Source organism: Peromyscus maniculatus, chromosome 3 (assembly GCF_049852395.1).
Source record: "Peromyscus maniculatus bairdii isolate BWxNUB_F1_BW_parent chromosome 3, HU_Pman_BW_mat_3.1, whole genome shotgun sequence".
In the NCBI taxonomy this organism is placed as follows: domain Eukaryota; kingdom Metazoa; phylum Chordata; class Mammalia; order Rodentia; family Cricetidae; genus Peromyscus; species Peromyscus maniculatus.
Window position 1 is genome coordinate 153,412,830 of NC_134854.1, and position 26,523 is coordinate 153,439,352.

The 26,523-nt window shown below is 39.5% G+C and overlaps 2 protein-coding genes across 2 annotated transcripts; one reads left to right on the forward strand and one right to left on the reverse strand.

Moving 5' to 3' along the window:
- Positions 1–913: 913 nt before the first annotated feature.
- On the forward strand, positions 914–5,819 carry LOC143272252 (uncharacterized). Its single transcript, XM_076566120.1, has 3 exons — positions 914–992; positions 2,287–3,091; positions 5,627–5,819. Exons 1-2 carry the CDS (start codon positions 929–931, stop codon positions 3,045–3,047), a joined length of 825 nt encoding a protein of 274 aa, XP_076422235.1. The 5' UTR covers positions 914–928; the 3' UTR covers positions 3,048–3,091; positions 5,627–5,819.
- Positions 5,820–20,673: 14,854 nt separating this feature from the next.
- LOC143272253 (uncharacterized) lies at positions 20,674–26,305 on the reverse strand. Its single transcript, XM_076566121.1, has 3 exons — positions 26,252–26,305; positions 22,599–22,716; positions 20,674–21,857 (listed from the first exon to the last, which is right to left on the reverse strand). Exons 1-3 carry the CDS (start codon positions 26,303–26,305, stop codon positions 20,674–20,676), a joined length of 1,356 nt encoding a protein of 451 aa, XP_076422236.1.
- Between the last annotated feature and the right edge of the window lie 218 nt (positions 26,306–26,523).

Below are 26,523 nucleotides of genomic sequence, written 5' to 3' on the forward strand. Positions count from 1 at the left end.
AGAAGGTAGCAGACTATCTCATTCATCTGTATAATTGAGATCAGTATAAGTGGTGCTTATTTAAATAATTTCCTAGAAAAAAATAGGATCAAAATAAAATGTAGAGCATGGTCTCATAAAATGGAGGACACTGAAATATCAGAAATGTGAAATAATGCCATTTGTAAAGGAAAAATAGACTGCAATGGAAACCAAATGGTAGTTTCTTTAGCTATTTCAGGCACCAAACCCCATAGATATTAACAAGTTGGAATACTGTATATTACCAATGCTCTATAGCACCATAAGTCACTGTTCAGGGATAGAGCCTGGATATCATAGATAATTCTTGAAGAAATAGGGTAGAATAAGTGTCTACCTTCATTTACCATGTGTTCAAGTGTAATGTCCTAATGAATTTCAACTTGAGCTGAAATGACTGCTGTATTAACTAACATTATGGCTAAATACCATGTACACTGGACACACACATTATGACTGATGGAATCTGGCCTATAAAGAATGTCAGAAGTATCTGCTATCTTCTTTTTGTGATATGAGAATACTGTTGACTAATATCCCTTCCCCACAACAACACACACTTGAAGAACAGACTCAGTCTCATTAAACAGACTGAAGTTCAAATTATGTCAGGACTTTAGTTTGAATACATGTGCTGGGATCTCACCCAATACTCCTTCAACAATGTTATTCAAGGCACACATTTTACCTTTTATAAATAAAACAATGGCAGCCTTCCTTCCCATTCTACTTTATGGGTCAAGTCCCAAGAGAAGTCAGGGATGTAAGGCATCCTGTTTGCCAGTAGTGAGGTCACCTCATAGAGAACTCAAAAGTACTATTGTTCTGCTCCTCCATATAAGGAGAACTGCCCCTGTTTCGTTCACTCCGACACAGACCTGATAGCAATTCCAGAGCCTCTTCCAGGATGCTGGTGGTCCTGCTGACGGGAGCCTTGCTGGCACTGAGCTCAGCTCAGAGCTCAAGTGAAGGTATAAGAAAACAGGCTGGGAGTGGATTTTTGTATGTAAGAAAGAGGGAGGGTAACAGAGGACACCAATATTATAGTCAAAATATTATACATACTGTTATACAGTGATAGACTGGGTTCAGAAAGATGAAGGGGATAAGCATACATGAAAACTGACCGAGAATCAGATAGTAAGCTTGAGCCTTTATACATAAAAATAGACATGCTAAGGCCCAAATTGCACGTTTATTAAAAAAATCGGGGGGGGGGTGGTGAGGAGGAGATTTTATACATGAGTACTCTATTTACATTGTTTGCACTCCTGTCCTCCTTCCTCCAACTCCTCCCATGTTTCTCCCCTACTCTTTCTTAAATTCATGACTTCTTTATTATTGTTGTACACACATGTGTGCACGCACACAACTAAGTCTATTTAGTGTTGCAAATATGTAGATGGGTTTAAGGCTGACCATTGGATAACCTATCAGGGCATTCACCTTGGAGAAAACTGACTCTCCCTTCCTCAGCAGCTGTTCATTGCCTGTAGCTTTTTGCCTAGGGGTGGGCTTTACTGCTTTTACTCAAACTCCCATTGAGAACTTCAGGGTACGGCAGTAGCACATGTGAGACGGTATAGATGTTTATTATTTTATTTTCTTCTTGGGAAAGCTTACTAAAATAAGGAAAGGAAATGATGAAGAAAATGGGTAATGAAATAGCAAAACTTGGACTTGAAATAAACTTACCAAATACTAGCAGTAAATTTGGAGGGATTCTAGGAAGACAAAAAAGTGTGCTCTCTGTTTAGGCAGTTGGTTGTGATTCATTCTGTCCATCACACTGCCATTCTTCTGGATCCTGCCCCCTTTTGAGAACATTTCAGAGTGCGGCTGACAAGATCCTACAGACAGTAGAAGTGATGAATGGAAGTGGAATCTCCTTACCAGATGTATTTGTATTTCTGAGCATTTTTAGATCTTGACTTACTAGCTTTCATTTCAATGCGGTTCATGTGGTGAGACTGGACGTCGTAGGGTGTCTGTCATAATCACCCCACTTTGTTTCATGGAACTGTAATGCATATAATACATCTCATTTTTTGAATAAATTTAAGGAAAATGACTTGTATCAGTAGTTAGATATGAATTCTACCATATCATCAGCATATAGAAGACTATCCTAGACCAGGAAGTATATATGATAGTATTTGGTTGCTGAGAAAGAGTTCTAGACAGGCAATGTGTGATGAGGTCAGAGAAATACAAAGGGAAGTCTTCTACCACAAGTTTCATATATTCTGTACCATATTTACACAGAGATTAAGGATCAAGATGAGTACATATTTCTGAGACCATTTCCTGGAGGACACCCACTTGGACCCCCTGCTAGCAGTGAAAGCCAAGAGGAAACGTCTCACCCAAGACCACCTCATGGTGGAGGCAGCCACTCACATTCTCACCATCTACCTCCCCACCACCAGCACAAACCACCCCACGGTGAAGGCAACCAGACACAGCCTCGGCCTCCCCGGCCAGACCAAGGAAATCATACACAGCCTCGTCCTCCTCACCCTGACCAAGGAAATCATACACAGCCTCGTCCTCCTCGTCCTGACCAAGGAAATCATACACAGCCTCGTCCTCCTCGTCCTGACCAAGGAAACCAGACACAGCCTCGTCCTCCTCGCCCTGACCAAGGTAACCAGACACAGCCTCGTCCTCCCCGACCAGACCAAGGTAACCAGACACAGCCTCGTCCTCCCCGACCAGACCAAGGTAACCAGACACAGCCTCGTCCTCCCCGCCCTGACCAAGGAAATCAGACACAGCCTCGTCCTCCTCGTCCTGACCAAGGAAATCAAACACAGCCTCGTCCTCCTCGCCCTGACCAAGGTAACCAGACACAGCCTCGTCCTCCCCGACCAGACCAAGGTAACCAGACACAGCCTCGTCCTCCCCGACCAGACCAAGGTAACCAGACACAGCCTCGGCCTCCTCGCCCTGACCAAGGCAACCAGACAGAGCCTCGTCCTCCCCGGCCAGACCTAGGCAATGACACAGACCACCCCAGTATCTGACGACTCCTTGTCCTGACTACTGACACAGACCACCGCAATAAGAGGTAATCCTACACAACTCCATCAATTTCAACCTGTGGAAGCACCACTATCCTTCCAATAGGTCAAATGGCAAAGACTCAGGGCCAGCTGCCTGACTAACCTAAGTTCGGTGTCCCTTAGAATGATGCTTTATTCATGCAGCAAACACCTTCATCTCTACACTTTCCCCATGTACAGAGCCACAAAATTAGTTGGGAACATGTGAAACTACATGGCCACAAAAAATATTTCTAAGAATTTTTATTTGCTTTTTAAAAGTTCTTCCAGATAATTTTGGTATTTCTGGAGCTTTGTTTCCATGTGTTCTTTTCTCCAGTAATTTCATTTCTCTTACCTGCGTTGGTTTGGGGTCCTCTGCCTCCTCTGAGATCTCTGCTTTCTTCCTTGGCTTCAAGAACTTCGCATTCCACGCTTCCACTTCACAATCCATGGTTTCACACAAGAGTACTCAGTTTAATGTCCCTGTTAAGTGACACTCAAATCTACGCTTCTCCATACCTTCTAGACTTTCAAATGCTTACTTGGTTTATTGAACCACCCTCAAACTAAAAATAAAATAAAATAGTAATCTAACAGCAAAAAAACTAAATTAAAAAATCTTATTTTATATTTCTTCATATTCCTCACTGAAAACCCCATTTGGGATAACTTTTTTGATACCATCTTGGAAATATCCAAACATCAGTTTTCCCTATAAATTATATGTAACACCCCGCCCCCCCACACACACATTTCAAACAACCTATTTCTTAAAAAAAAACATTGGTTAATTTAGCTTTAAAACTCTTTTTTTTAAAAAAAAAAATTCCAACGTAATAAAAAGAGCAGAGTGAAGCTACTCCCCGATGACTCTGGGTTTGAAAAAGAAACAAATAAACAAGCTGCTTATTTCCTCTAATGAGGCCAGAATATTTGCGATGGCATCTATCACAGAAATAGGGCCATTTAGCTCTTCAAATTATAACATCAACTTGTTAACATATTTTAGTAAAACAATTTACCAGTGTATTGTACTTGAATCTGAAATGTCTAATTACAAATTAAGGACCTTGCGTTGGAAATACAAGTAATTCAACCCTTCTGTTATGCCTCATTCCCTCAGATGGAAACTTCGTATGTACTTGTGGTTTCCAAACCTTTAAAGCTGCCTTTTCACCAATTCTCTTTATGCATAAAAGTCATTTTCTAGGTGAAATGAATACATATTTGTTGGGAAGATCAGCTCTGCTTTCACTTTTCCCATTCCAGACCCTCCACCCCACCCCCACGCCCCACCCCTACCCCCTGAGAAAGCCTGCCATCTGCAGCTCCTCCCCTGGAAATGCTGAGACTGCCTGCGGGCTCTTTAAGACCCGGCCATAGACTGGCCACATGCTCTCCCTCCTGTCTTTTGTGCCTTATGGCTGAAAACCTGTTGACTCCACAGGAAAAGCCAGAGAGGAGGGACATTATTCTGAGGTCCATCTCCCCTCCCCAGTGTAGTCTTTTTACCCTAAACATTAGATTACCTGCTCAGTTTTTTCTCATATCTAAATTATTCCATCCTCTTGTCTGGCCCTTTCTGTTTTTAATATTTTTCAAAATTTTTCTTCTCAGTAGCTATATGTCCAACAGTGGACTCAAGTAAGAACACTGTCCAGCACATGTTAGCCAACCAATAGACATGTTTGGAAAAAATGAAAACTTTATTTTCCTAGAAGCCAGGGCCTTCTGTGAGTATTTAAGTCATATTAATGCTTAAGGGTCTTCAATTAAGCTTATCAAGCATGCATGGTCAATTCCTTGTTTACTACTAATATACAGGATTCCCCCTCCTTCCCTGAGGTCCCTTAAAATATGCCTATTGACCCCTCAGACTATTTAAAATATCCTCATATGGTTTAATAGTTGGCAAACTGGCTAGAATTGAAAAAAATCAGAAATAGCATATATCAAAAGCAAGTAGAAATACTTCAATACAAATTTCATTCTCTGCACCAAAGGACCATTGGCTAATCATGAAGTTTCTTTGAGCTTTGAAACTATCTGTATTTTCTCTTCCTTTATTTTTTTCCCTTCCCAACTTTCTTCTTTTTTTCTCCAATTTTTTGTTTTTTTTCTTCTCAATCTCTTGCTTTCTTTTTCATCTTCACTATTTTCCTAATTGTACAGCATCCATTATGCAACCATGCCATAATAATTTGACAAACCCTGTGCATAGATGGTTATTTGCCTTTCAATGTCACTGTTGCATTTAACAATGATCACTTTGTAACTATGTCACTTTTCATTTTCAATAACAGCTAAAAGACAAACTGACTAAGAATAACCTCCATTTTCTCATGGTATAAGCTACAGCTTAAAGAACATAATGCGCTAGATGCCTAACAAGAATGAACAAAACACTATTAAGAAAGAAAAGGAGGGAAGGAAAGGAAAAGCCATGAAGTCAGGCTCCCAGCTGTTCTTGTTAGTGAATGCAGCGAGATTCAGAAACCTTCTGCTGTAACAATTCATATCTATGGTCTTTCTCAGTTTGGCTTTTTTTTTTCATACAGGAAATGAGAAAATATTCAAAGGTTATGTCACTGGAGCTGTGCATGGTGCTGTTCCTTTGTCACCACAACACTCGAGACTGAATTCAAGACCAGCCTATGCTACTCACTAAGACCACGTGTCATTCATACACAAATAAGTACAAGAAAGTAAACCACTGGAAGCATAGCTCCCTCTTCAGCTTCACAATAAAAAGCCAGCATGCAATGTCTTGTTGTGTTGTCTCTTTTCCTGAAGGATGGAGGGTAGCATGGGTGAGAGCTGTGGATACAGAATCAGAACATCCATGACTCTTTTTCACGGGTGCTTTTGGCAAGCTTCTCTACACCCTTTACCCACAGGCCATGTGAAAGACGTGGGTTTCCCTTAGGTACCTCTGCATTCTACAGGACAAAGAAAATTTATGTAAGTTTTTTTCATAATAATTATTATTAATACTCTTACAATTTTAAAGAAATAAGGAATAAATAGCGTGCAAAACAATGATCCTAACAATTTCTATAATTGAACCGGGTTTCAGACATGAATGTGGTTACAAGATGATTCTCTTAAGAATCTTCTCCCTGATTCTCACTTCTGACTGTTCACAGCCTTCCAACATTTCTTGGTTCTTTCTTTCTTTGATTTAGCTTGGTTAGTGCTCTCTTGCTGTCTGTTTCTCTCCCCCCCTTCTCTCTGTACACACACACACACACACACACACACACACACAAACACAGATATATATGTGTGTCTGAGTGTCAGACAGAGTCACACAGCCCCACTCTATGAACACTAATTCCAGCCATTTGAACCAGGGATGGTTGCAGTCCCTCACTAGTGTGAGGGTTGCTTATTCAGGAACTAACACAGAATTGTGGCCCTGTAGCTATAGCAATATAGTATAGCAACCCAGAGGTAGCTGTTTCCAGCTACACACACAAAGTCTCACTGTATAAACCTTGTGAGTTAGAATTCACTAGGTAGACTAGGCTGGTACCAAACTCACAGTTTGACTCTACCTCCCAGTTTCTGAGATTTAAGTGTCTGTCACTATACCTTGCTTCCTCTAAGATTTTTTCTAAATATGTGTAGATTTCACAAAAAATGGCACATGATTTTAAGGTGTAGTTAATTTGAGTCTGTCTAATATGATTTAGTATTTATCTATTTTCCTAATAGTCTTTGAGTGCTTATTAACAGTTAAAATAGTAAATAATAGCATTATACACATATATATTAGACTTTTAGGCATTTCATAAATTCCTTGAACACTTATTAATCAGTCTATCTATGCAACTCAATAAAGGTGTGATATCATTTTTTGTTTCCTGTAAAAGTTCAGCACATCCAATAATCTTAGCTTAATTATCTCCTTTTTGTTATGGAGAGAGGACAAAATCTTTTGGGATTACAAGAGCCCCCTCAAATTTTCCAAAGTTACTTTGGAAAAAAAAGAGATATCTTAATTTAGAAACTGACTTTTGAAAGTAATCAGACTAATTGAAAGGTTGAAAAGACTTTAATAAATAAAATCTCTGCTTGGTGTGAAACTAAGTCAAAGTGTCAAGATATTCCAAGCATACATAGATGTTACCTAAATAATGAAAGGGTATTTTATATATTAACTATATATATTTACCTTATATTATATGTTAAATTTTCTCATATTAAGAGATACTTAATCAACTTATACTTATATACCAATTTTTATTTCGGAATTTTGATATTCATAACCAGCCAGTTTAGAAAATTGTAACTTCTGAAAGACTATGAATTCATAGACTATTGCTCTTACCAGAGTTAAGTTCCCAGCAACCACATTGGGTGGCTCACAACCACCTATAACTCCAATCCAGAAGAGAGTTGTGTAGAAAACTTGAATATATACAGAACCTCACTATGAATCCACAATTAGACTCAACTTAGGACAATGCAAAGCTAATGAAAGAATATTAAAACTGTTAACTATACAGGGTTTTATTGTTGTGCTTGATGATCAAGTTCTTTGTGTAAGGATTTCTCCTGGTATCATCTTCTTGATCTGGTATTCTTCAAGACCAGATTTTATGAAATCCAAGCCAGGGCCTCCTTTCTGTGTCTCCAGTCACTTCTAGTATGTCAACACTAGATGGTGTTCTAAATCCAGATTACAGGGATTACTACTGCATTGTCACTACTGTATCAGTAGCAAGCCTTTCAAATCTAGGTTTGCACTAAGTCATCATTGGGCAAGGACAGGGAGGTGTTTCAGTATACTAGATAGTCTGTCCTTGCCACACCCTGGAGCTTCGGTGGGTCCGAAGTCTTCATCCACAGTCACTGGAAACGTGTAATTCAGCATTGCAGAATTCTTCTCTGCTCTGGAAACAATCACCTGGAAACAGCTACTTCTGGGTTGCTATACTATATCGCTATAGCTACAGGGCCACAATTCTATGTTACTTCCTGAATAAACAACCCTCACACTAGTGAGGGACTGCAACCATCCCTGGTTCAAATGGTTGGAATTAGTGTTCATAGAGTGGGGCTGTGTGACTCTGTCTGATACTCAGATGGCCCTAAGAGCTTAAACGCAGATTTTAGTTCACAGTGAATGGTTTTAGTATCCGCCCTGTCTCAGGTTTGACCATCCTGACTATGAGTGCCAATTCAAAATATTTTGCCTAGTGGTACATCCTGTCTTCAGCGGAATCTTGTTAAAAAAAAAAAAAAAACTATGCTGAGCAAGACTAAAATAGTGTTAATGAAAGCAGTCTCTTAATCTATGAGGCTGATGCTAACCTTGGTTGAATCTGAGTCCTAGAGTTTTAGGAACCTGTGTAGATAATCTAAAAGTTAATACTCACCAAACCAGGAAATAATGCAGGCAATAATTGAGTCTAATCCATTGGAAAGAGCATGCCAGCCTAATGTTCTTTTTAAAAAATCTTGCCTGGGTATAGTGGTCTCATGTTAGTGAGCCAGACACTGAGCTCCAAATAAACCTCCAGTGCTACATTTCATGCTGTTTTCCATTAGGTAGAGTACCCTCTCTTCCCTCTACCCTATACTGTGAAAGGGATGGAGGAACAGTAATGGCCGACCCTTGTCCACTAGGCTGATAAAGTTTCAGTAGTAGGTTGCGGTGCAGGTTAGGGCCAGGGATGCCATGGATCTGTGTAGAAGTCTGGTAGTAGGTTTCAAGCCAGAATTGTCATGTAATTACTTTTAGCTCCAACATGTAGCAAGTGTTTCTTTCTCAGATGAGCTGTGTGTTGTTGGGAAAGAAGTAACATGAGCATTTTGTTGATTCTTAGCTTTTTAGTCATTCTTTTCAGTGACTGCCTGCAATCTCTGACAATTGTATTTCGTAAATGTGTTCAGTGTGTTGTAGATGAATTGTTAAAGGTCTTATTAATAATAATAAAAAACACTAAGCCAGAAATTGGGGCTAAAGCCTGAGAGATCAGAGGAATAGGAAAATACACAGCTTACCTCACTTCACCAACTCTGGAGCTTCTAAAGAGACCTACTTCCTGTATACCCATGCCTATATTTCTTTCTGTTCTGCTAACTCATTTCCTCTCTCTGCCCAGCTACATTTCCTCTTCCTGCCTAGCTCTGTCACTCCTGTCTGTCTGTACAGACATTCAGACCTCTATGATTAGTGCTAGGATTAAAGGCATCTGTCACCATGCTGGGCTCTGTTCCCCAGCACGGCCTTGAACTCACAGAGATCCAGAAAGATCCCTGCCTCCCCAGTGATAGGATTAAAGGCTTGTGCTACCAATGCCTGACTACTATGTATAACATAGTGGTTGGCTTTTTCCTCTGATCATCAGATAAACTTTATTGGGTTGCACAAATAAAATATCACCACATTAATTAAGTTTTAATTTACTAAAATATGGCTTCTCACCTGCTTTTCTTACCTCTAGTGAAGACAATTTAATGTAAGGATGGTTGTTCAACTTGTGTGAGCAAAGGCCTGCTGGAGGATCTTAGATGCCTGAGTAGCCCTTTCTTTAGAATGTAGTTGATTTTGCCTTCATGCCTCCAACCTCATACACACATACAGAGATGTCCTCTTCTATAACTTATTTCTCTCACATGGTCTACAGTTTTTTTTTTGGCAGAAATCCCAAGTTCCTAGCATTAATATTCTCCTAGTTTTCTTTGGATTATCACCCTCTCAGGACTGCTAGGGGTTCTGACACTAACTACACTGTCTGGCTTCCTATGAAGACTGGGTATAAGTCTCTGTGATGCTGTAACCTTGCATTCTGCATGTCTACAAAACCAGTACCATATATACGATGCTAGCTTAGCTTTCAAGTAAAGGCTCCTAGAACCATGAGACCACAGCTGTGAAATAGTTGGTTGCTTGGGAATCTGAATCTGAGAAATATCTTCTTAGGGGATCATTTGAAGCATAATACACTGGCATTACTCACTTCAGGGAAAATATTCCATATGATTTTATGTCTCCATGGTCTGTACTGTGGTGGTTGAGGCCCAGCCATTTCCTGAAGTGCTCTTACGTTGTCTCTCTTGCAGTCCCTATGTGAAGCATTTGGTTTGTTTTTAAGGGAAGTAATATCTCCAGAAATTACGCTTTCTTATAACAATGTTACTCAGATTTGTGAGTTTTTGAAACATTTTCATTCTGACTTTTGCTCACAATTCTCACTATAAACAGAGTTAAAATAAAGAATCAATACCCATGCATGGATGGAATAAATGCTGGATCACTTTGAAATTTCACTATATCAATTAATCTGTTGTCTTTCAAGTTAGTCTCTCACAGAATTTCAGACTATGAACAAATTGAAAGTAAGTTCTTTGCTTCAGTGAAACATTAACATCCATCTCAGTGTTCTACATTTCTACTGAAATTCTGCTCTTGAGTTTCTGCTGATTCTCCCATTGAGCTGTTCTTACAGCATTGTACGGTTTCATTACCCTGCATTGATAGTTTCCAAATTCCCCTATGACTCCATCAGAAATGCTCCTGAAACACTCTCTTAGGTAATCACAGCAACATTCTTCTTCTCAGTACCAACCCTGTATTGACTTTCTACAGCTGTGACTGACATATTCAAGAAAATAATGTAAGATGAGAATTTGTTATCATTTATTTTGGCACAGCCTTTAGTTCTTTGTGGTGGAGGGATATGGTATAGAAAAGAATCTGTTCTGTGATGTTTACCTATTATGTTCAGAGGGTAATGCATTGTGCTGGAAAGACTTGTAAACACAAAAATTGTTTTTAGTTTGTAAGTCATGAGGAAGTTGCTCCTATCTTGAATGAATCTCGTCAACTAACTTGTACAAGATGGACTGTTTCTTGATGCAGTAGGGCTATTCTTAAAAACTTCTGATTGTTGTGAAATCTTTTACTGACTCAGCTATTCTTTTTTTTTTTCCCCGCTTATAAGAGTTTATTAGAAATACAGGGATAGAGAGTGCGCAGGCCTGTGGGAGAGACAGTGCGTGGAGAAGAGGAGAGGAGAGAAGAGAGAACTGGGAATATGGCATTCCGCTTTAAAAACTGGCTGGGGGCGTGGCCAGGTCACGTCACTACTCCATGCGTGTGTGTAGATCACATGCTGACTCAGCTATTATTACAAGATAATGGGTCACAAGACTGACAAGCTAACTGCTAACACAGATTTTGTATGAAATGCTTGCTTGTTCAGGATAACTGAGGCATTTCTCAGACATCCATTACAAAAATTAAGCTTTGTCTGACCCAGTCCAGATATGAATTAATTCAACCACCAAATATTGCAACTTTGTGGATTTGGCTTTAAAATCTTTGGACTAACAATAGCCAAGGCCTTACCTAAAGAATTACAAGTTTCTTGTTTGGTCCTTTTATGGTAAAAGGTCTGAGTTCATTTCTGGGTTTAAAAACTCAATGAAACCCACCAATCCTTAAGCTCAAAATCCTATCAATCCCTTAGCTCAAAATCCCACCAATCACTGGGCTTGGCTTGAGATCCTACCAATCCTCTCTAGGAAATCTCATCTATAAAACTCTGCCCCTCTATAAAGCCTGTATCCTGCCCCGTTCCCTACTGGCAGCCATCCTCTCATGTCTTTCTGTAGCTAGAGTTTTCCTGCCTTGCCCACAGTCAGGACAAATCTTTGTCACCCGCCAGTCCCACAGCCACTCAGACCCAAACAAGTAAACACAGAGACTTACATTGCTTACAAACTGTATGGCCATGGCGGGCTTCTTACTAACTGTTCTTATAGCTTAAATTAATCCATTTTCATAAATCTATACCTTGACACATGGCTCATGGCTTACCGGCATCTTCACATGCTGCTTGTCCTGGCGGTGGCTGGCAGTGACTCCTTCTGCCTTCCTGTTCTTTCTTTTCTCCTTTCTGTTAGTTCCGCCTATACTTCCTGCCTAGCCACTGGACAATCAGGTTTTATTTACTGACCAATCAGAGCAACACATTTGCCATACAGAACATCCCACAGCATCTTTCCCAATAAATCTCTTATGAGGTTTGTTGTGTGGTGTGACATGGTTGAATTCCTTGGATCCCAACTGCCAGGATGCATTTTCCTTCAGAGCTTCAATACTTCCGCAGGAGAAACCTTCCCCCACAGTGTTTAAATACCTCCATTGGGGAAGTCTTTCCCTCAGAGCTGTAATATTTAGTGTCCTAGCCAGTATAAAAGTCCTTTCTTATCAAAATCATTTTTATTGTCAGGTTGGGGAATCTCTGAATGTCCCATAACAGTTCAGATCCTAGCAGGCAGCAGCTGACAGAGAATAGTTCTGCCCATAGGCTCTTTCAGTCTTTTCATCCCATTAAGACTCCAAGCCTTTACCGCCACTCACATTCAGGATGGTGCTTTTCCTTTAGCTAATTCTCTGTGGATGAATTTCTCATATATTCACAGAAGTCTGTTTTGCTAAACTAAAGGGAACTTCTTAGTCCAGTGTTGCAGGATATTTGATCACACTGTGAACCCTGAAACTGTATTATTTACTAGAAAAACCCACTTCTAGCTGTGGTCTGGGTCAGCCCTATTACACATCTTTAGTCTAAGAGCTTTCTGATTGAATACTGTAAACAGGATTAAATAAAACCAACTGTAGGTCAAGAGGCAGAATAAGCAACCATTTAACAGTAAAAAGCTATAGAGAGTGAGAGGAAGTCAGCAGGATGGAGAGAGAGATGCAAAGGAGACAGAAGGGAGGGACATTTTGTTGGGAGAGTTTTTGTTTGAGATGGCATAGGTCAAAACTCTCTTGCTGGGACATCAACAGATCAACTGGTTGCATGCTCTGCCTGTCTTGACTAGCAGGTTTTCTTTCACCCAGCATCATGTTTCTAAGTCTTTATTGGTAAAATAGAATGATTAAGACTTAATTAAAAACAATGATATCTTAGAATGAATATTTTAGCACACATGCGAAGTAAAAAATTAAAGACATATAGAAAAGGTTTCTGAATTGATTCTGAAATGAAAAATGAAACTCCATCAATTAGCATGAATAAACCCAGAAGAAATTGAAGTATCTTTTACTAATGCTAAAATTGCATCATTATAGGCAGAAAAAGAACATTGATAAAGAGTATGCAGTAATTTTGGGGAGCGAGATTAACAAAAAAATCCCCAAAGCAAGAGACCTCAGTTTATAAAATGAACTAATTGAATTCGGCACATATAGTAGAAGGGACACCAATTTCTGGAGACCCTGCAGTGTATACTGATGCAAATAAATCAGGAAAGGCAGGTTATAAGTCAGAAAAAATAAGTAAAGTGGCTCAAAGAACATATGACTCAGGGAAAAAAAATCAGAGCTGTGTGCCATTATTATGGTGTTATTAGATTTTCTGTCCTTCTTAATATAGTTATTCTCAATATGCAGAAATAGTAGTTTTACATATTGAAACCACTGAACTTTTTCCAGATGTTTCAGAATTAACTTTGATACTTATTCAACCACAACAGATAAGCAGAAATAGAAATCATCCATTGTATATAACGCAAATCAGATCTAGTTTGGGTCTACCATGCTCTCTAGCACAAAGTAATAATGAAATTGATCAACTCTTAAAAGGAAATGTACTAGAAGACAATATCATGGTAATAGCAAATATTTGGAGATTTTTCTGTCACTTGGCAACAACCCAAGGACATCATAAGTAAATGTCCTGCTTGTTCTTTGTATAACAAAACTCCATTACCTGCAGGAAGTAACCCAAAAGGTACCAAAAGAAATAAAATTTGTCAAATGGATTTTTTTAACTTTTCAGAGTTTAAAAAATTAAAATATGTGCACCCTACTCTAGACGCATAAACAAGACTGCAATAGTCAACTGCTTTAAGTTCTGAAAAGGCAAATTCTGTTAATTACACATTTATTAGAAGCTATAACTATTATAGGTGCTGCGAGGTGTAGAACTATGAAGCAGGAACTCAGCTGGCACTGACAAGGCTGATCCATTAGAGCCAGGCGCTCTGGTGGAAGTTGAAGCCAAACAAGATGTTTTTGTGATATTGGCTTTTGATGTATTAGCTGTTTTCTGCAGTGAATTTCTTATGTGCTATTGTAGCCTTCCCATTTGATTCTTTTCCTGAGAACTTCTAACTGCATGATTGATCATTTATTGGGCACAATTTCCCCTATACATTTGGGGAACATAAATAGCTTCCCTTTAGTTGTATGTGAAAACAGTCACGCAAACAAAGATCCTTTTCCCACAGTCAGGTCTTTGGTCATCTTATTCCAGCATAGACTAAGAATCTGCTTTCCTGGAGTTATGGCTATTAGCAGGCATCTGGCCACTGTCATCTCTGGGAAAAAGTAACTCATTTGAGACATTTCTCAAACATCCAAGGACAGACTGCAGATAGATGAGCACTAGTATGCCCTGAGCTCACCTCATCTACAGATAAGAGAAGCTAACCCCACTAACCTTAAATCCTTAATTCCTTACTTTCACCTTGGTTTATTAACACAAGATCCTAATTTAAGAGTCTTGTACTGGGAAAAGTTCCAAATTCCAAAGTCATCTTGCTCTAGCTACTCGTGAGGGCAGACAACCCACAAATATCCTAGTACCTTTTGATTATGTCAAAATTAAGAACTCCAGTTCTGCCAGGAGTGTCTTAGGGCCAGATTTGGTGAAGCTTGCACATAGTAACAAGTGCAGACTCTCTAGAAAAACAATTCTTCAGGGTAAATAGTCTCAAAACAATTTATGGCCCAATGATAAACCCAAACATACCAAAGCCTTTTTTGAACCATTTCTCTCAAAGCAAGACACAACAGCTTTACTATACATTTTGCTTAAAGGCAGGTAATAAGGCTTTACTTGCACATCACTATATCATCCCCCTTTCAGTTTTAGGCAGATCTGTTAGAGATAACAAATATGTTGGAGATTATGAAGTTGTATAATAAATAAGGTCTTCTGTCTATCTAGATGTCAAACAGTTTTATGCAAATAAATCAGCATACATTTCAAAGCCAGTAAAGGTAACACAACAAAGTAAGGAACTTATGAGAATTATTCATGGGATTAAATGAAGGTACAACATCTGCAAGATGTTCTACAACACTCATCCCTGTTACATCAGGCAGTGTCTTTGAAATGTTTCTGTAATTTCTTGCTTTTAATCATAAATCATTTGAGAAGAATTAGGATGACACAACAAATGCATTTTAACTTTTTATCCAATCATTGTTGCTGGCATTGAATCTTAAAGGTGCAATACAATAAGAAGTAACACACCAATCACATTTCAATTTCATCTGTTCTCTCAATAATTCTAAATGATCTCTAATGATTGTTGCACCTTGTCTCAATTAAGCTGTTTCATCAACTGTTTCCCCATCTACCTTAATTTGTTGAGTTTAAAGTACATGAGAATGTATATATCAATTGTTAACAAATTCAGCAGTTTGAACTTCTTCATGAAGAGCAACTCCAGCTATGGTAGGAGTCAGAGTTAATGCGATGATTCCCAAGACAGTATCAATTATCAGTCCCAGCCTCCATCATCTTCTGAATATGTTTTCATCAAGCTTCTGTACTAACATCATCACAGGTGAGTCTTGCCATAGTCTTGACAACTTCACTCATATCTAGACTGCTGGTCTCCCTTTGAGAACATATAAACTTTCAAAACATCAAAGGACATACTAGTATTGGCACAGGATGAAGAATACATTGTATACAAATGATGATATAACTATTAGGGTGCCATTGCACAGGTCCTTTCAGTAATAGAAAAGGTAATGGAACATAAGCCATAAATGTGCAACTTTGATCTAAATTAGAGGACTAATGAAATTTGTCATTATTAAAGTTTGTCTTTCCATTCCATGCTTTAAGTAGGTAAAGGCACTTAATTTCCACAAATTAGTGTGAATAGAAATACCAAATTGTAATTGAGAGTTTGACATTCTAACTTCATGCCACTCAACAGGGTCTCTAAAAGCAAAGACAACTTCCATAGTTTTAGGTCAATTGGACCTTTATTCTACCTACCACAATTGAAAACATAGTCCTCAAGGGGAGCCATAAGGACTTCAATCAATGATTTCTCCTTGAGAGAATTAACAAGCACCTGAGGATTTTCATCTATAAATTACTGCCAATGTATTACTAACAGGTAATCCATAATTTGCAAGATAGTAACATTATGGAACTAGTGGCATTAATAGTTTACCATACCTACTCCAACAAAGCCATACCTACCTCCTAATCCCTCTCAAGTACCACCACTACCTAATGACTAAGAATTCAAATATATAAGCCTATGGAGGCCGTTGGTATATAAACAACCACAGAACCTGAAGACTTTTCCTTGCACTAAAAAAAAAGTTCTATGCCACATCAACATTTTATCTATCATCACATTCTTCACAAAATACAGCTAATTAGCTAAAAGCTATAACAAATACATGGAAACTAAAATTAGAAAAAGTAAGAAAAATATCTATATATGAGAAAAGTTATCTTTTTCAGAAGTTAAGCTATAAATATTATTTTTAAAGAAAGACAAAGTGGGATGTTTGCTAAGTAAAATAAGTGAATTTTCTACCAATTGAAGGAGAAAAATAGAAGAAAGAAACTAAACAGCTATAAGAACATCAGACATGTTTATAAAGGAGGGTTTTTCCTTGTTCTGTTTTTTTTGAAGACAGGGTATTTCTATGGAGACACACAGGCTTTTACTCCTCATCTGTTTATCACCACCTCAGGAGTGGTGAGATTGTAAGAGGACAAAACCATGATGAGGAAAATGTAGGGATGTGACAGGGAAATTACACTTGTGATTAATCATCATCAGACTTCAGTAGATTTATTCATCAGTTAAAATGATGATTCCTAACATCAGAAAATATTTCCAACAAGAAGATATCTGCTAAAATAGTATGTGTTCTTGGATACAATGTAATCTTAAAAAGAAAATGCTTATAGATTCGAAACCAAGATGATGGATAGTGTATTTCATACACATGGTGCCTTATGCTTTGTGTTTTCCTAAATTAAATCCTTAAGTGTAAAAGTGAAACTTCTCAAAATTGACATAGCTAGAGATTTCAGTAGTTTATAACTTCATGGGTTTACCCTTAATATTTTATAACTTGAGTATTGCTTTATCGTGAGCTATAATTTTTGTACCTCATAGGTTTTGTTAAATACCTGTTTATGTTATTTCATACATAGGAGTGTTTGCCTGAATGTGTATGAGTACCACATGGACTCAATGCCTGCAGAGGCCAGAACAGGGCAACAAATTCCCTGGAAGTGGAGTTATAGTCAGCTGTGCATTGCAGTGTGGGTACTGGGAACAAAACCTGTATCCTCTGCAAGAGCAACAAGTATGTTTAACCATCTTCAAAACTGTAACTCAACATGTTTTAAAATTCTGATAACTTTAACATTTCCATAAAATAAAGTTCTAATTGTTATTGTACTCAGTTTCATAATAAGAAATGCCCCAAGGATCTTGGAAAATAACTCAAATCTCTCTGTGTTAAATAGATATGTATGTTAAACTGGTTATGTTATATATCATATCAAATTTACTGTAGTAAAAGGAAATGCTGTTTAACCATTTGTGAGTTAGGGTAAAATAAGGCAATAGTGGGTTTTGCAGATTTTTATGATTCCTAAGAACCAGGTTTGCAACATCACAGTATTATTGTGTGTATTTATTTCCAATTATACTAGGAGTCCTCTGCAAGAAAAAATTGTAGGTCTCAAAATCATATTTGAAGGACTTAAAATATTTTATCTTTTAAAATCTATCATATTGCCTTATGGAATCTATGTAGGCTTTAATAAAAATTCTGGCTATACTTTGCAAGACAACATTTTTGTGAACATGAAAGGAGAGTGTAGTATATTATAGGAAAACAATATGGAAAAGCACATCAATAACCCATGAAAATGCAATCAACTATTTAGGAAGTATTAAGAATTTCTGTTTTTAAACTTTCCTTACAATTATTCTGAATTTTCTGTTTCTCTAAAGTACAAGAATATCAGTTGAAGATTTATGATATACATAATATATATGTGTATATTGCTGTGGGATGGTCTGTATGTCAAATTGCTCTGATTGGTCAATAAATAAAACACTGATTGGCCAGTGGCCAGGCAGGAAGTAGGTGGGACAAGGAGAGAGGAGAATTCTGGCAAGCAGAAGACAAAGGCAGAGAGACACTGCTAGCTGCCACCATGACCAGCAACATGTAAAGACACCGGTAAGCCACCAGCCATGTGGCAAGGTATAGATTCATAGAAATGGGTTAATTTAAGATATAAGAACAGTTAGCAAAAAGCCTGCCACGGCCATACAGTTTGTAAGCAATATAAGTCTCTGTGTTTACTTGGTTGGGTCTGAGCGTCTGTGAGATTGGTGGGTGACAAAGATTTGTCCTGACTGTGGGCAAGGCAGGAAAACTCTAGCTACAGTATATATCTACATAGTGTGTGACTATACAAATTATGTTTGTCTTAGAAGATAATCAATTGTAGGTAAAATGGATTTTTTCATCTGACAACTGGTTTGTGGACACAGGAAGATAGAAAGGTAGAGACATCCATGACATAGGGTTCAGGGTGCTCACGAATTGTGTCTAAGGTAGTCGACTTCCATACTAACTTATACTTATAAGTAGAGACAAGAGTCAGAAATTGCATGCTTGTGATTTTATTGGTATTATGAGGATAATTTACGGGCATGTTATTCCAGTTGCACTGTCCAGCAAGGCCATTATCTTCCCAATCATTTTCTGAAAGAAACAAACACAAAAGGAAGTTATAGGGAATGTAAAATAAGATCAAGTTTCTCATCCTTTTCTGACACTGTAAATGATGTGGTTAGAAGTCCAGGTATTTTTTCTCTGTCTCTACTCTTTCTCTCTCCCCATTCTAATTCTCTTCACTCATTCTTGCTAATCACCTAGGACATAATGTACTCTGAATTGGGGCTGATAAAATGAAGAAAATATATTTTATTGGTTATATGGCGTTAGCATGAATACAATTCATCTTAAACCGGTGATTAGGACATATGTCTATAATCACTGCATTTTGGAGTAGAGGGAAGATGATCAGGGACTCAAGGTCATACTTGGCCACACAGGAAGTTTGAAGCCAGCATGATCTATATGAACAATGTCTCAAAAACTCATTACAAATCATAAGACATATTTAGACAGATGGTTACAAAGGCACATTTTATACTAGTGAAACACAGGAACCAGCTTGAAAGACCACTGACCAGATTTTAGCTAATCAATGACAGCAGGAGCTACAGAATGTGATCATTCACTACTACAAAAAACAAAACACCAAAAATATCAACAGAAATATGGTATCTCTTTGAAATACTGTGGCTGTTTTAAAACACATTTTAATTAATATGTGTAATGTGCTATGGTGGTGTTGTGTTCCCCAAAATATTGTGCACCCTAATAAGTTTATCTGGGGTCAGAGACAGAACATCCACTAGATACAAAGGCTAGAAAATGGTGGCACTCACACTTTTAATCCTAGCATTTCAGAGGTAGAAATCCCTCTGGATCTCTGTGAGTTTAAGGCCACTTTGGAAACAGCCAGGCATGGTGACACACTCCTTTAATACCAGAAAGCAAGCCTTTAATCCCAGGGAGTGATGGTAGAAAGGAAAGATATACAAGGTGTGAAGACCAGAAACAAGAAGCATTTGGCTGGTTAAGCTATTAGCTGGTTAAGCTTCAGGCTTTCGAGCAGCAGTTCAGCTGAGCACCATTGGGATGAGGACACAGAAACATCCAGTCTGAGGAAAAAAGACCAGCTGAGAAGTTGGTCAGGTGAGGTTAGCTGTGGCTTGTTCTGTCTCTCTGATCTTCCAGAATTCACCCCAATACCTGGTCCGGGTTTGATCTTATTAATAAGAACTCTTTACGATTCATGCTACAATGTGCAGATATGAAAATAATAGAAAGTGTGTGTGTGTGTGTGTGTGTGTGTGTGTGTGTGTGTGTGTGTGTGTATTCCTAATAGCCTATTGAAAGAATCAGTGGTAGCCTTAGATGATGAGGTGGTGAGAAGGGATGATAACATATACTTTTAAGATTTAATTTGATGCTTTTATTTCTAGTTTGGTGTTTTTTTTCCTATTTTGGTCATATACTAAAATGAATCAATTCTAAAAATGCAGATAACATTTAACAGCACTGCCTTAAGGTCTCATGTACTGGAGAAGCAGTGAATAATCAAATAGAACTGTAAAAGGTAGTGTTGCTATAATGAGAAAGGAGGCAGCAGGATTTAGGGAGAACATTGTACTTCTTGCACAGACAATGGACAATCATGTGGCCAATCATGTATAGTCATTGCTCCTCACAATTACAATATGTTGAGGAGAATATAATATATAAATCATCTTCCTATACCACCACAGAATACCCAAATAGTAATGAGAACCCAAACTATAGAATACAAATGTGTTTAAAGTTGAATCGTTGCAGCTTATACTTACAAAACTGTAAGAATTATGACGTTTCATGAAGAGTAAATACCGATCATACCTGACAATGTAACTTTGATTACTGAGGACGCTGGCCCTGGGGAGGTCCCTGAGGTCTGCCTCCCTGTTGGGGTTGTCCTTGATGGTTTCCAGGCTGAGGGGGTCGGTTCTGCTGTGGACCTCCCTGTTGGGGTGGTCCTTGCTGGTTTCCAGGCTGAGGGGGTCGGTTCTGCTGTGGTCCTCCCTGTTGGGGTGGTCCTTGCTGGTTTCCAGGCTGAGGGGGTCGGTTCTGCTGTGGACCTCCCTGTTGGGGTGGTCCTTGCTGGTTTCCAGGCTGAGGGCCTTGGTTCTGCTGTGGACCTCCCTGTTGGGGTGGGCCTTGCTGGTTTCCAGGCTGAGGGGGTCGGTTCTGCTGTGGTCCTCCTTGTTGGGGTGGGCCTTGCTGGTTTCCAGGCTGAGGGGGTCGGTTCTGCTGTGGTCCTCCCTGTTGGGGTGGTCCTTGCTGGTTTCCAGGCTGAGGGGGTCGGTTCTGCTGTGGACCTCCCTGTTGGGGTGGGCCTTGCTGGTTTCCAGGCTGAGGGCCTTGGTTCTGCTGTGGACCTCCCTGTTGGGGTGGTCCTTGCTGGTTTCCAGGCTGAGGGGGTCGGTTCTGCTGTGGACCTCCCTGTTGGGGTGGGCCTTGCTGGTTTCCAGGCTGAGGGGGTCGGTTCTGCTGTGGGCCTCCCTGATGGGGTGGGCCTTGCTGGTTTCCAGGCTGAGGGCCTTGGTTCTGCTGTGGGCCTCCTTGTTGGGGTGGTCCTTGATGGTTTCCAGGCTGAGGGCCTTGGTTCTGCTGTGGGCCTCCCTGTTGGGGTGGGCCTTGATGGTTTCCAGGCTGAGGGGGTCGGTTCTGCTGTGGGCCTCCCTGTTGGGGTGGTCCTTGATGGTTTCCAGGCTGAGGGCCTTGGTTCTGCTGTGGGCCTCCCTGTTGGGGTGGGCCTTGATGGTTTCCAGGCTGAGGGGGTCGGTTCAGCTGTGGGCCTCCCTGTTGGGGTGGGCCTTGATGGTTTCCAGGCTGAGGGGGTCGGTTCTGCTGTGGTCCTCCCTGTTGGGGTGGGCCTTGCTGGTTTCCAGGCTGAGGGCCTTGGTTCTGCTGTGGGCCTCCCTGTTGGGGTGGGCCTTGCTGGTTTCCTGGCTGAGGGGGCCGGTTCTGTTGCTGACCTTGCTGGGGTGGACCTTGCTGAGGACCAAAACCTTGCTTGGGAGGGGGTCCTTGGGGGAATCCTGAAACAAGTGATTTGTGATTAGGGCTTTGATATGTAGTCTCAAGTTCTTTATTGGTACATCACAAGAAGAGGTAAGTTTAGTAATAAAACAAATGCCCTCTTACAAGTATTAACTCAATGTCTATTGGGTAGTACTTCTTACTTATTTCTCAATCACCCTCATTATAACTTCTATCTAGTTTATATGGAAATTTTCTCTTAATTCAAACATTGTATCTTGATGCTTGGAACTAGCAACTGAGGTCTCAGACAACCGATTTTCTAGGCATTGTCTCCATGGACCAGAGAAAAGCAAAGGGATAGAATTTTCAAATTACTGATTTTGACTATCCTACCCAGAAATGTCCCTATATTTTTCCTTTCTTCTGTTCTACATTCACTGAAGCAAGATGCCTGTTATCCCCTAACTACTTTGTTGCAGTGTATTCACAGCTGGACATCCTTCTGTGAGCCTTCCTGTTTTATCCTTCACAACACAGAGAGGTGAATCTAGAAATCCAGCCCTACTCTATCCTTCTATCTATCATCCTTCTGTTCAAACATTCAATCAAGTTTCTATTACACATGACAACATTCAAATCCTTGGTATGGAATGAGGATTCAAATGCACTACCTTGGTGCTGATTCTACAGTCCTGCCTTTCTGCTAATCTCCTTCTCTATCTCTGCATCTTCCAGGAGCGATGTGTGATCTGTTTCCCACAAGCAGATTCACCGAACAAACAGCCCTGTTTTCTTACCTTCGCTGAAGCGCTGAGTAGAGCTCAGGGCCAGCAAGGCCACTGTGAGTAGGACAACCAGCATCTTGGAGGAGGCTCTGGAGTTTCTTCCAAGTCTGTGCTGCATGCAGTGGGGTAGCTGCATTTATAAGACACAGCAGAAGAAAGGTGCCTTTGATCCTCATACTGGGTGACCTCACATTTGACAAAGGAGGATGCACTGCATCCTTGACTCCTCTTTGGGACTTCAGCCAGGAAGCATAATATGAGGCATTGGCAGTTTGATTTAGACTAAGAGTTGATAAAGTGAAATATCATGCCGAACCCTATTTTAGAGTTTTGGCATTACATGAATTTCATTACATTTGGCAGGCAGTTCATACATATGCATATGTTTGTACTCACTGATATTTTGGCAACCATGAAGATGCCTAATATCTTTAGCTCTCATTTTCAACCATAGACCATCTGTAGACATACTGTAACTATGTGTGTGATATTCCAATGTTTTCATGATTTAGGGGTCATTCTTGTTTGGATAAGATGCATTCCCTGCATCCTTATCTAAATCATGTCCACAAAGACTATTCAAAATTCCAAATTTGTTGTTTCAAAATGGGGAAAACTTGGAGCTTTACATTACCTAAAATATTCTGTTTCCTCTGTGTGTGAGTGAGCGTACATATGTTTGTTTGTGTGTGTGTGTGTGTGTGTGTGTGTGTGTGTGTGTGTGTGTGCATTTCTTTACATGCATGGTAAAACATGGACAGAGTGCAGCTTTGGCTATTGGTACTCAGATGCTACTTTCTACCTTGTACTTAGGATAAAATATGGCATTGCCCTGAAAATGTCATGTTGAGAAACTAGGTGGCTTGCAAGTCTCCGGAACTAAAGGTATCTCCATCTCCCAAATCATAATTGCTAGGACTTAGCAATGTGTCTTCTCACCTGGATTTTTACTTGGATTCAGGGGGATTAGAACTTGGTTTCTTATGCTCAAGAGGAAAGATATTTAGTGACTGAGCCATTTCCTCAGCTCCAAACATTCTATCCCTGTTAACAAAAATAGCACAAAAAGTGCCATGGAATTTCTGCAAAACTGTAAGACAAATACATAATTCCTTGACAAGTCCATGCTATTTCCTGTTTCTGAGATTTCCATAGCCAAATCCCTTTCTAGAAGGTTTCCTAACGCTGGGCTTATACCTTCTCACTTTTAGCAAATGTTCTCAATCACTACCAGTAAGCAATGGTTGGCCATGAGTATACAATAGAATTAAACAATTGGCTATCACATGCAATTTCAATCATATTATATCTATGCTCTCACTTGTAGTCTGATCCCAGTTTGCTTACTTAGAATGGTCTTCAACCCAGAATATTTTCTCTGCTACATATTGATCCTAATTCATCTCCAACCTCGGTCTTAATCCAAACTGCTGTTCTTAGAAGCTGTTGAATATTTTTCCCTGTGTCATTTCTTACTGTGTAACTTGCTTTATTTTAGACATTACAGGATAATTTCTCAAACACCCCAAATCATTATCCATTATATTCTTCAATATATTGCTCTATTTTTTATTTAAAATTTAGTTACAAGATGTCATCATATTTCCATCCAGCTGTCTTAGTTTGCTCCCTTTTACTGTGTGTCTATTCTGTCATATCTGATAATAGGCAGTTATTCTACATCATCTAAGACAGAGAGTTACTAGCCTAGGCAGTTCTTCTTTGAACATCACACTTCTATAAAATTTTGTTATTGCTAATTTTAGTACAAAATTACATTCAATTTTTGTGTATTGTTTTGTTGAGGTACCATATGGTGGTGGGCCATGGGACTGGAAATTCAAAGACAAGCTCCTTCTGGACTGAAGATATGTGTCTTCTCTACTACACATTTAATTTTCTGCTATTTGTCCTTTCCTGGGTTTTCAGGAAGGTTTTGTCAGTAGGGGCTTTACAGGCAGAGTTGCCTTGGAAGGGAATCGATTAGGACCTGGCAATTCTCCTTGGCTACTTAGAAATCTGATACGCTCTTAGCATTTTGCTTGATTGGGTGTAGGGTATAGTTACTTGATGCTGGAAGACTCCTCAGTTTATTATCATAACTGTCTCTAATTCTGCAGACCCTGTTGAGGCAGAGTACCAGGACATGAGTCACCCACATGCTTACTTACAGTTAACCTTCAATGTAAGATGAAAGGAGCAGAAGGAGGGCCATGCACACCTGTGAGTGGGTAAGAAAGTGACAGACAAGGAAAAGTCATCTTGGCCGTATACTAATTCCACCACATTTCACACAATTGGTACCATTTCCCTGACCCTTTTCAGTATCAGTGAAGTGTGAAAGGGATTAATACACCACAAAAGAAAAATATGATCCATGAACAGATGTGATGGAAGACTTAAGAGCTAACCAGTATCACTTGAAAGAGGCTCTGTGAAGCCTTGAGTAAGAATGTAGCAAGCTCCAAGGTAAATGATTTTTGAGGAAGTCCTTAGGCACACACTTGTCTTATAATATGGACTCAACAACTAGTATACATCCAATAATTCTTGATATCTATACATGGAAAATTCTGATCTTCATGTTAGTTCAGTATGACTCCCAAAATAATTTAGAGTCCAGGCCATCACACACAGCAGGTTTGGAGACTACAAGGTAAACAAAATGGTGGAAGCTGCATCAACCCTTTCTCCATGTCTTCCAGTGGTTAACCACAATGATTTTTTTTACATTGTGCAGATCCTTCAGTAGGTTTTCCCTGTGGGTCCATATGTTCTCTATTTATTTTGTTAAATTTTTGGTTTAACATTTTTGAGAATTTCATACACAAATACTGTTTTTACATCATTTCTGTAAGTTCTTTCCTTATAGGAATACAAGTCAGGCCTTATCACATGTCCCTCAACACATGCTGATACATTTATCCTAACACATTCCCATATGACTTTGTCCACTGCCACCAGAGGCTCTGATTCCTGGAACCAAAGAGTGGAGACAGGTCACCTTCAGTTAAGAAAGCTGTATTCTGTCCATGGACCAAGAAACCATAAAAACTACAAGTGTCCTGTGTCTACACAGTGGAGGAATCCTGTAAACAAAGTGGCTTGGGTCTCTCCAGATGCTCTTCAGTTCCCCAGCCCCAGACCCCACTTCTGGCTGATAATCATCGTCTGATGGATGCTGCCTGAGTTATGTCTATGCTCCACCAGTGCTCTCTCGATGGGAAAATGTGGCAGAACACAAAATGAACACATTTCTTTGAACCGTGTTGGATGTGAATTAACTCTTAACTGAATCCACTAAGAAGAAAATTCAGACAGCAAACAAGTTGATTTTATCAAATTAATTTCTTGAGAATGTCTGCTCTACAGAGAGGAAACCTTGTCTTTGAAGGCTCCTCGGAGAACAAGCTCCCACATAAAAAACTCAGTATTGAATAGGGTGTTAATAATTCCATACAGTTCAAATTTAGTAAACTCCTGTCAAAAGGGAGACAGACAATAGGAAGTGGCAAAGATGTTCCAGAGCCAAACCTACTTTCACCAGGAGGTTCTTTGCAATGGAGCCTGTCATCTCCACCTGAGAAATCTTCAGGTACAAAGAGGCCTCTCCATAGTGGCCGTGTTACTGCATTGTACCCCACTTCTGGGACAGCCTACCTCACTCTGAAATCACCAAGGCATTTGGGAGAAAGTTGCTGCACTGTCTTCACCGTCATGACACAATGTCTGCAACAAGCCAGAATGAAAAAGGAAAACTGCTTTTCAGAAACTAACTCTAATCCTCACACATTTCCCAAATTATTTGCCCTTGTTTGAAGAACTCTATATTCAAAACTCTCCTGTCTGGCATCAGGGTTTTCAGCCTTTTACAGAACAAGCCAGCTGAGAATCTAGTGATCAGTTTGTCTCCTCATGCTGAGACCCTGTCCTATGA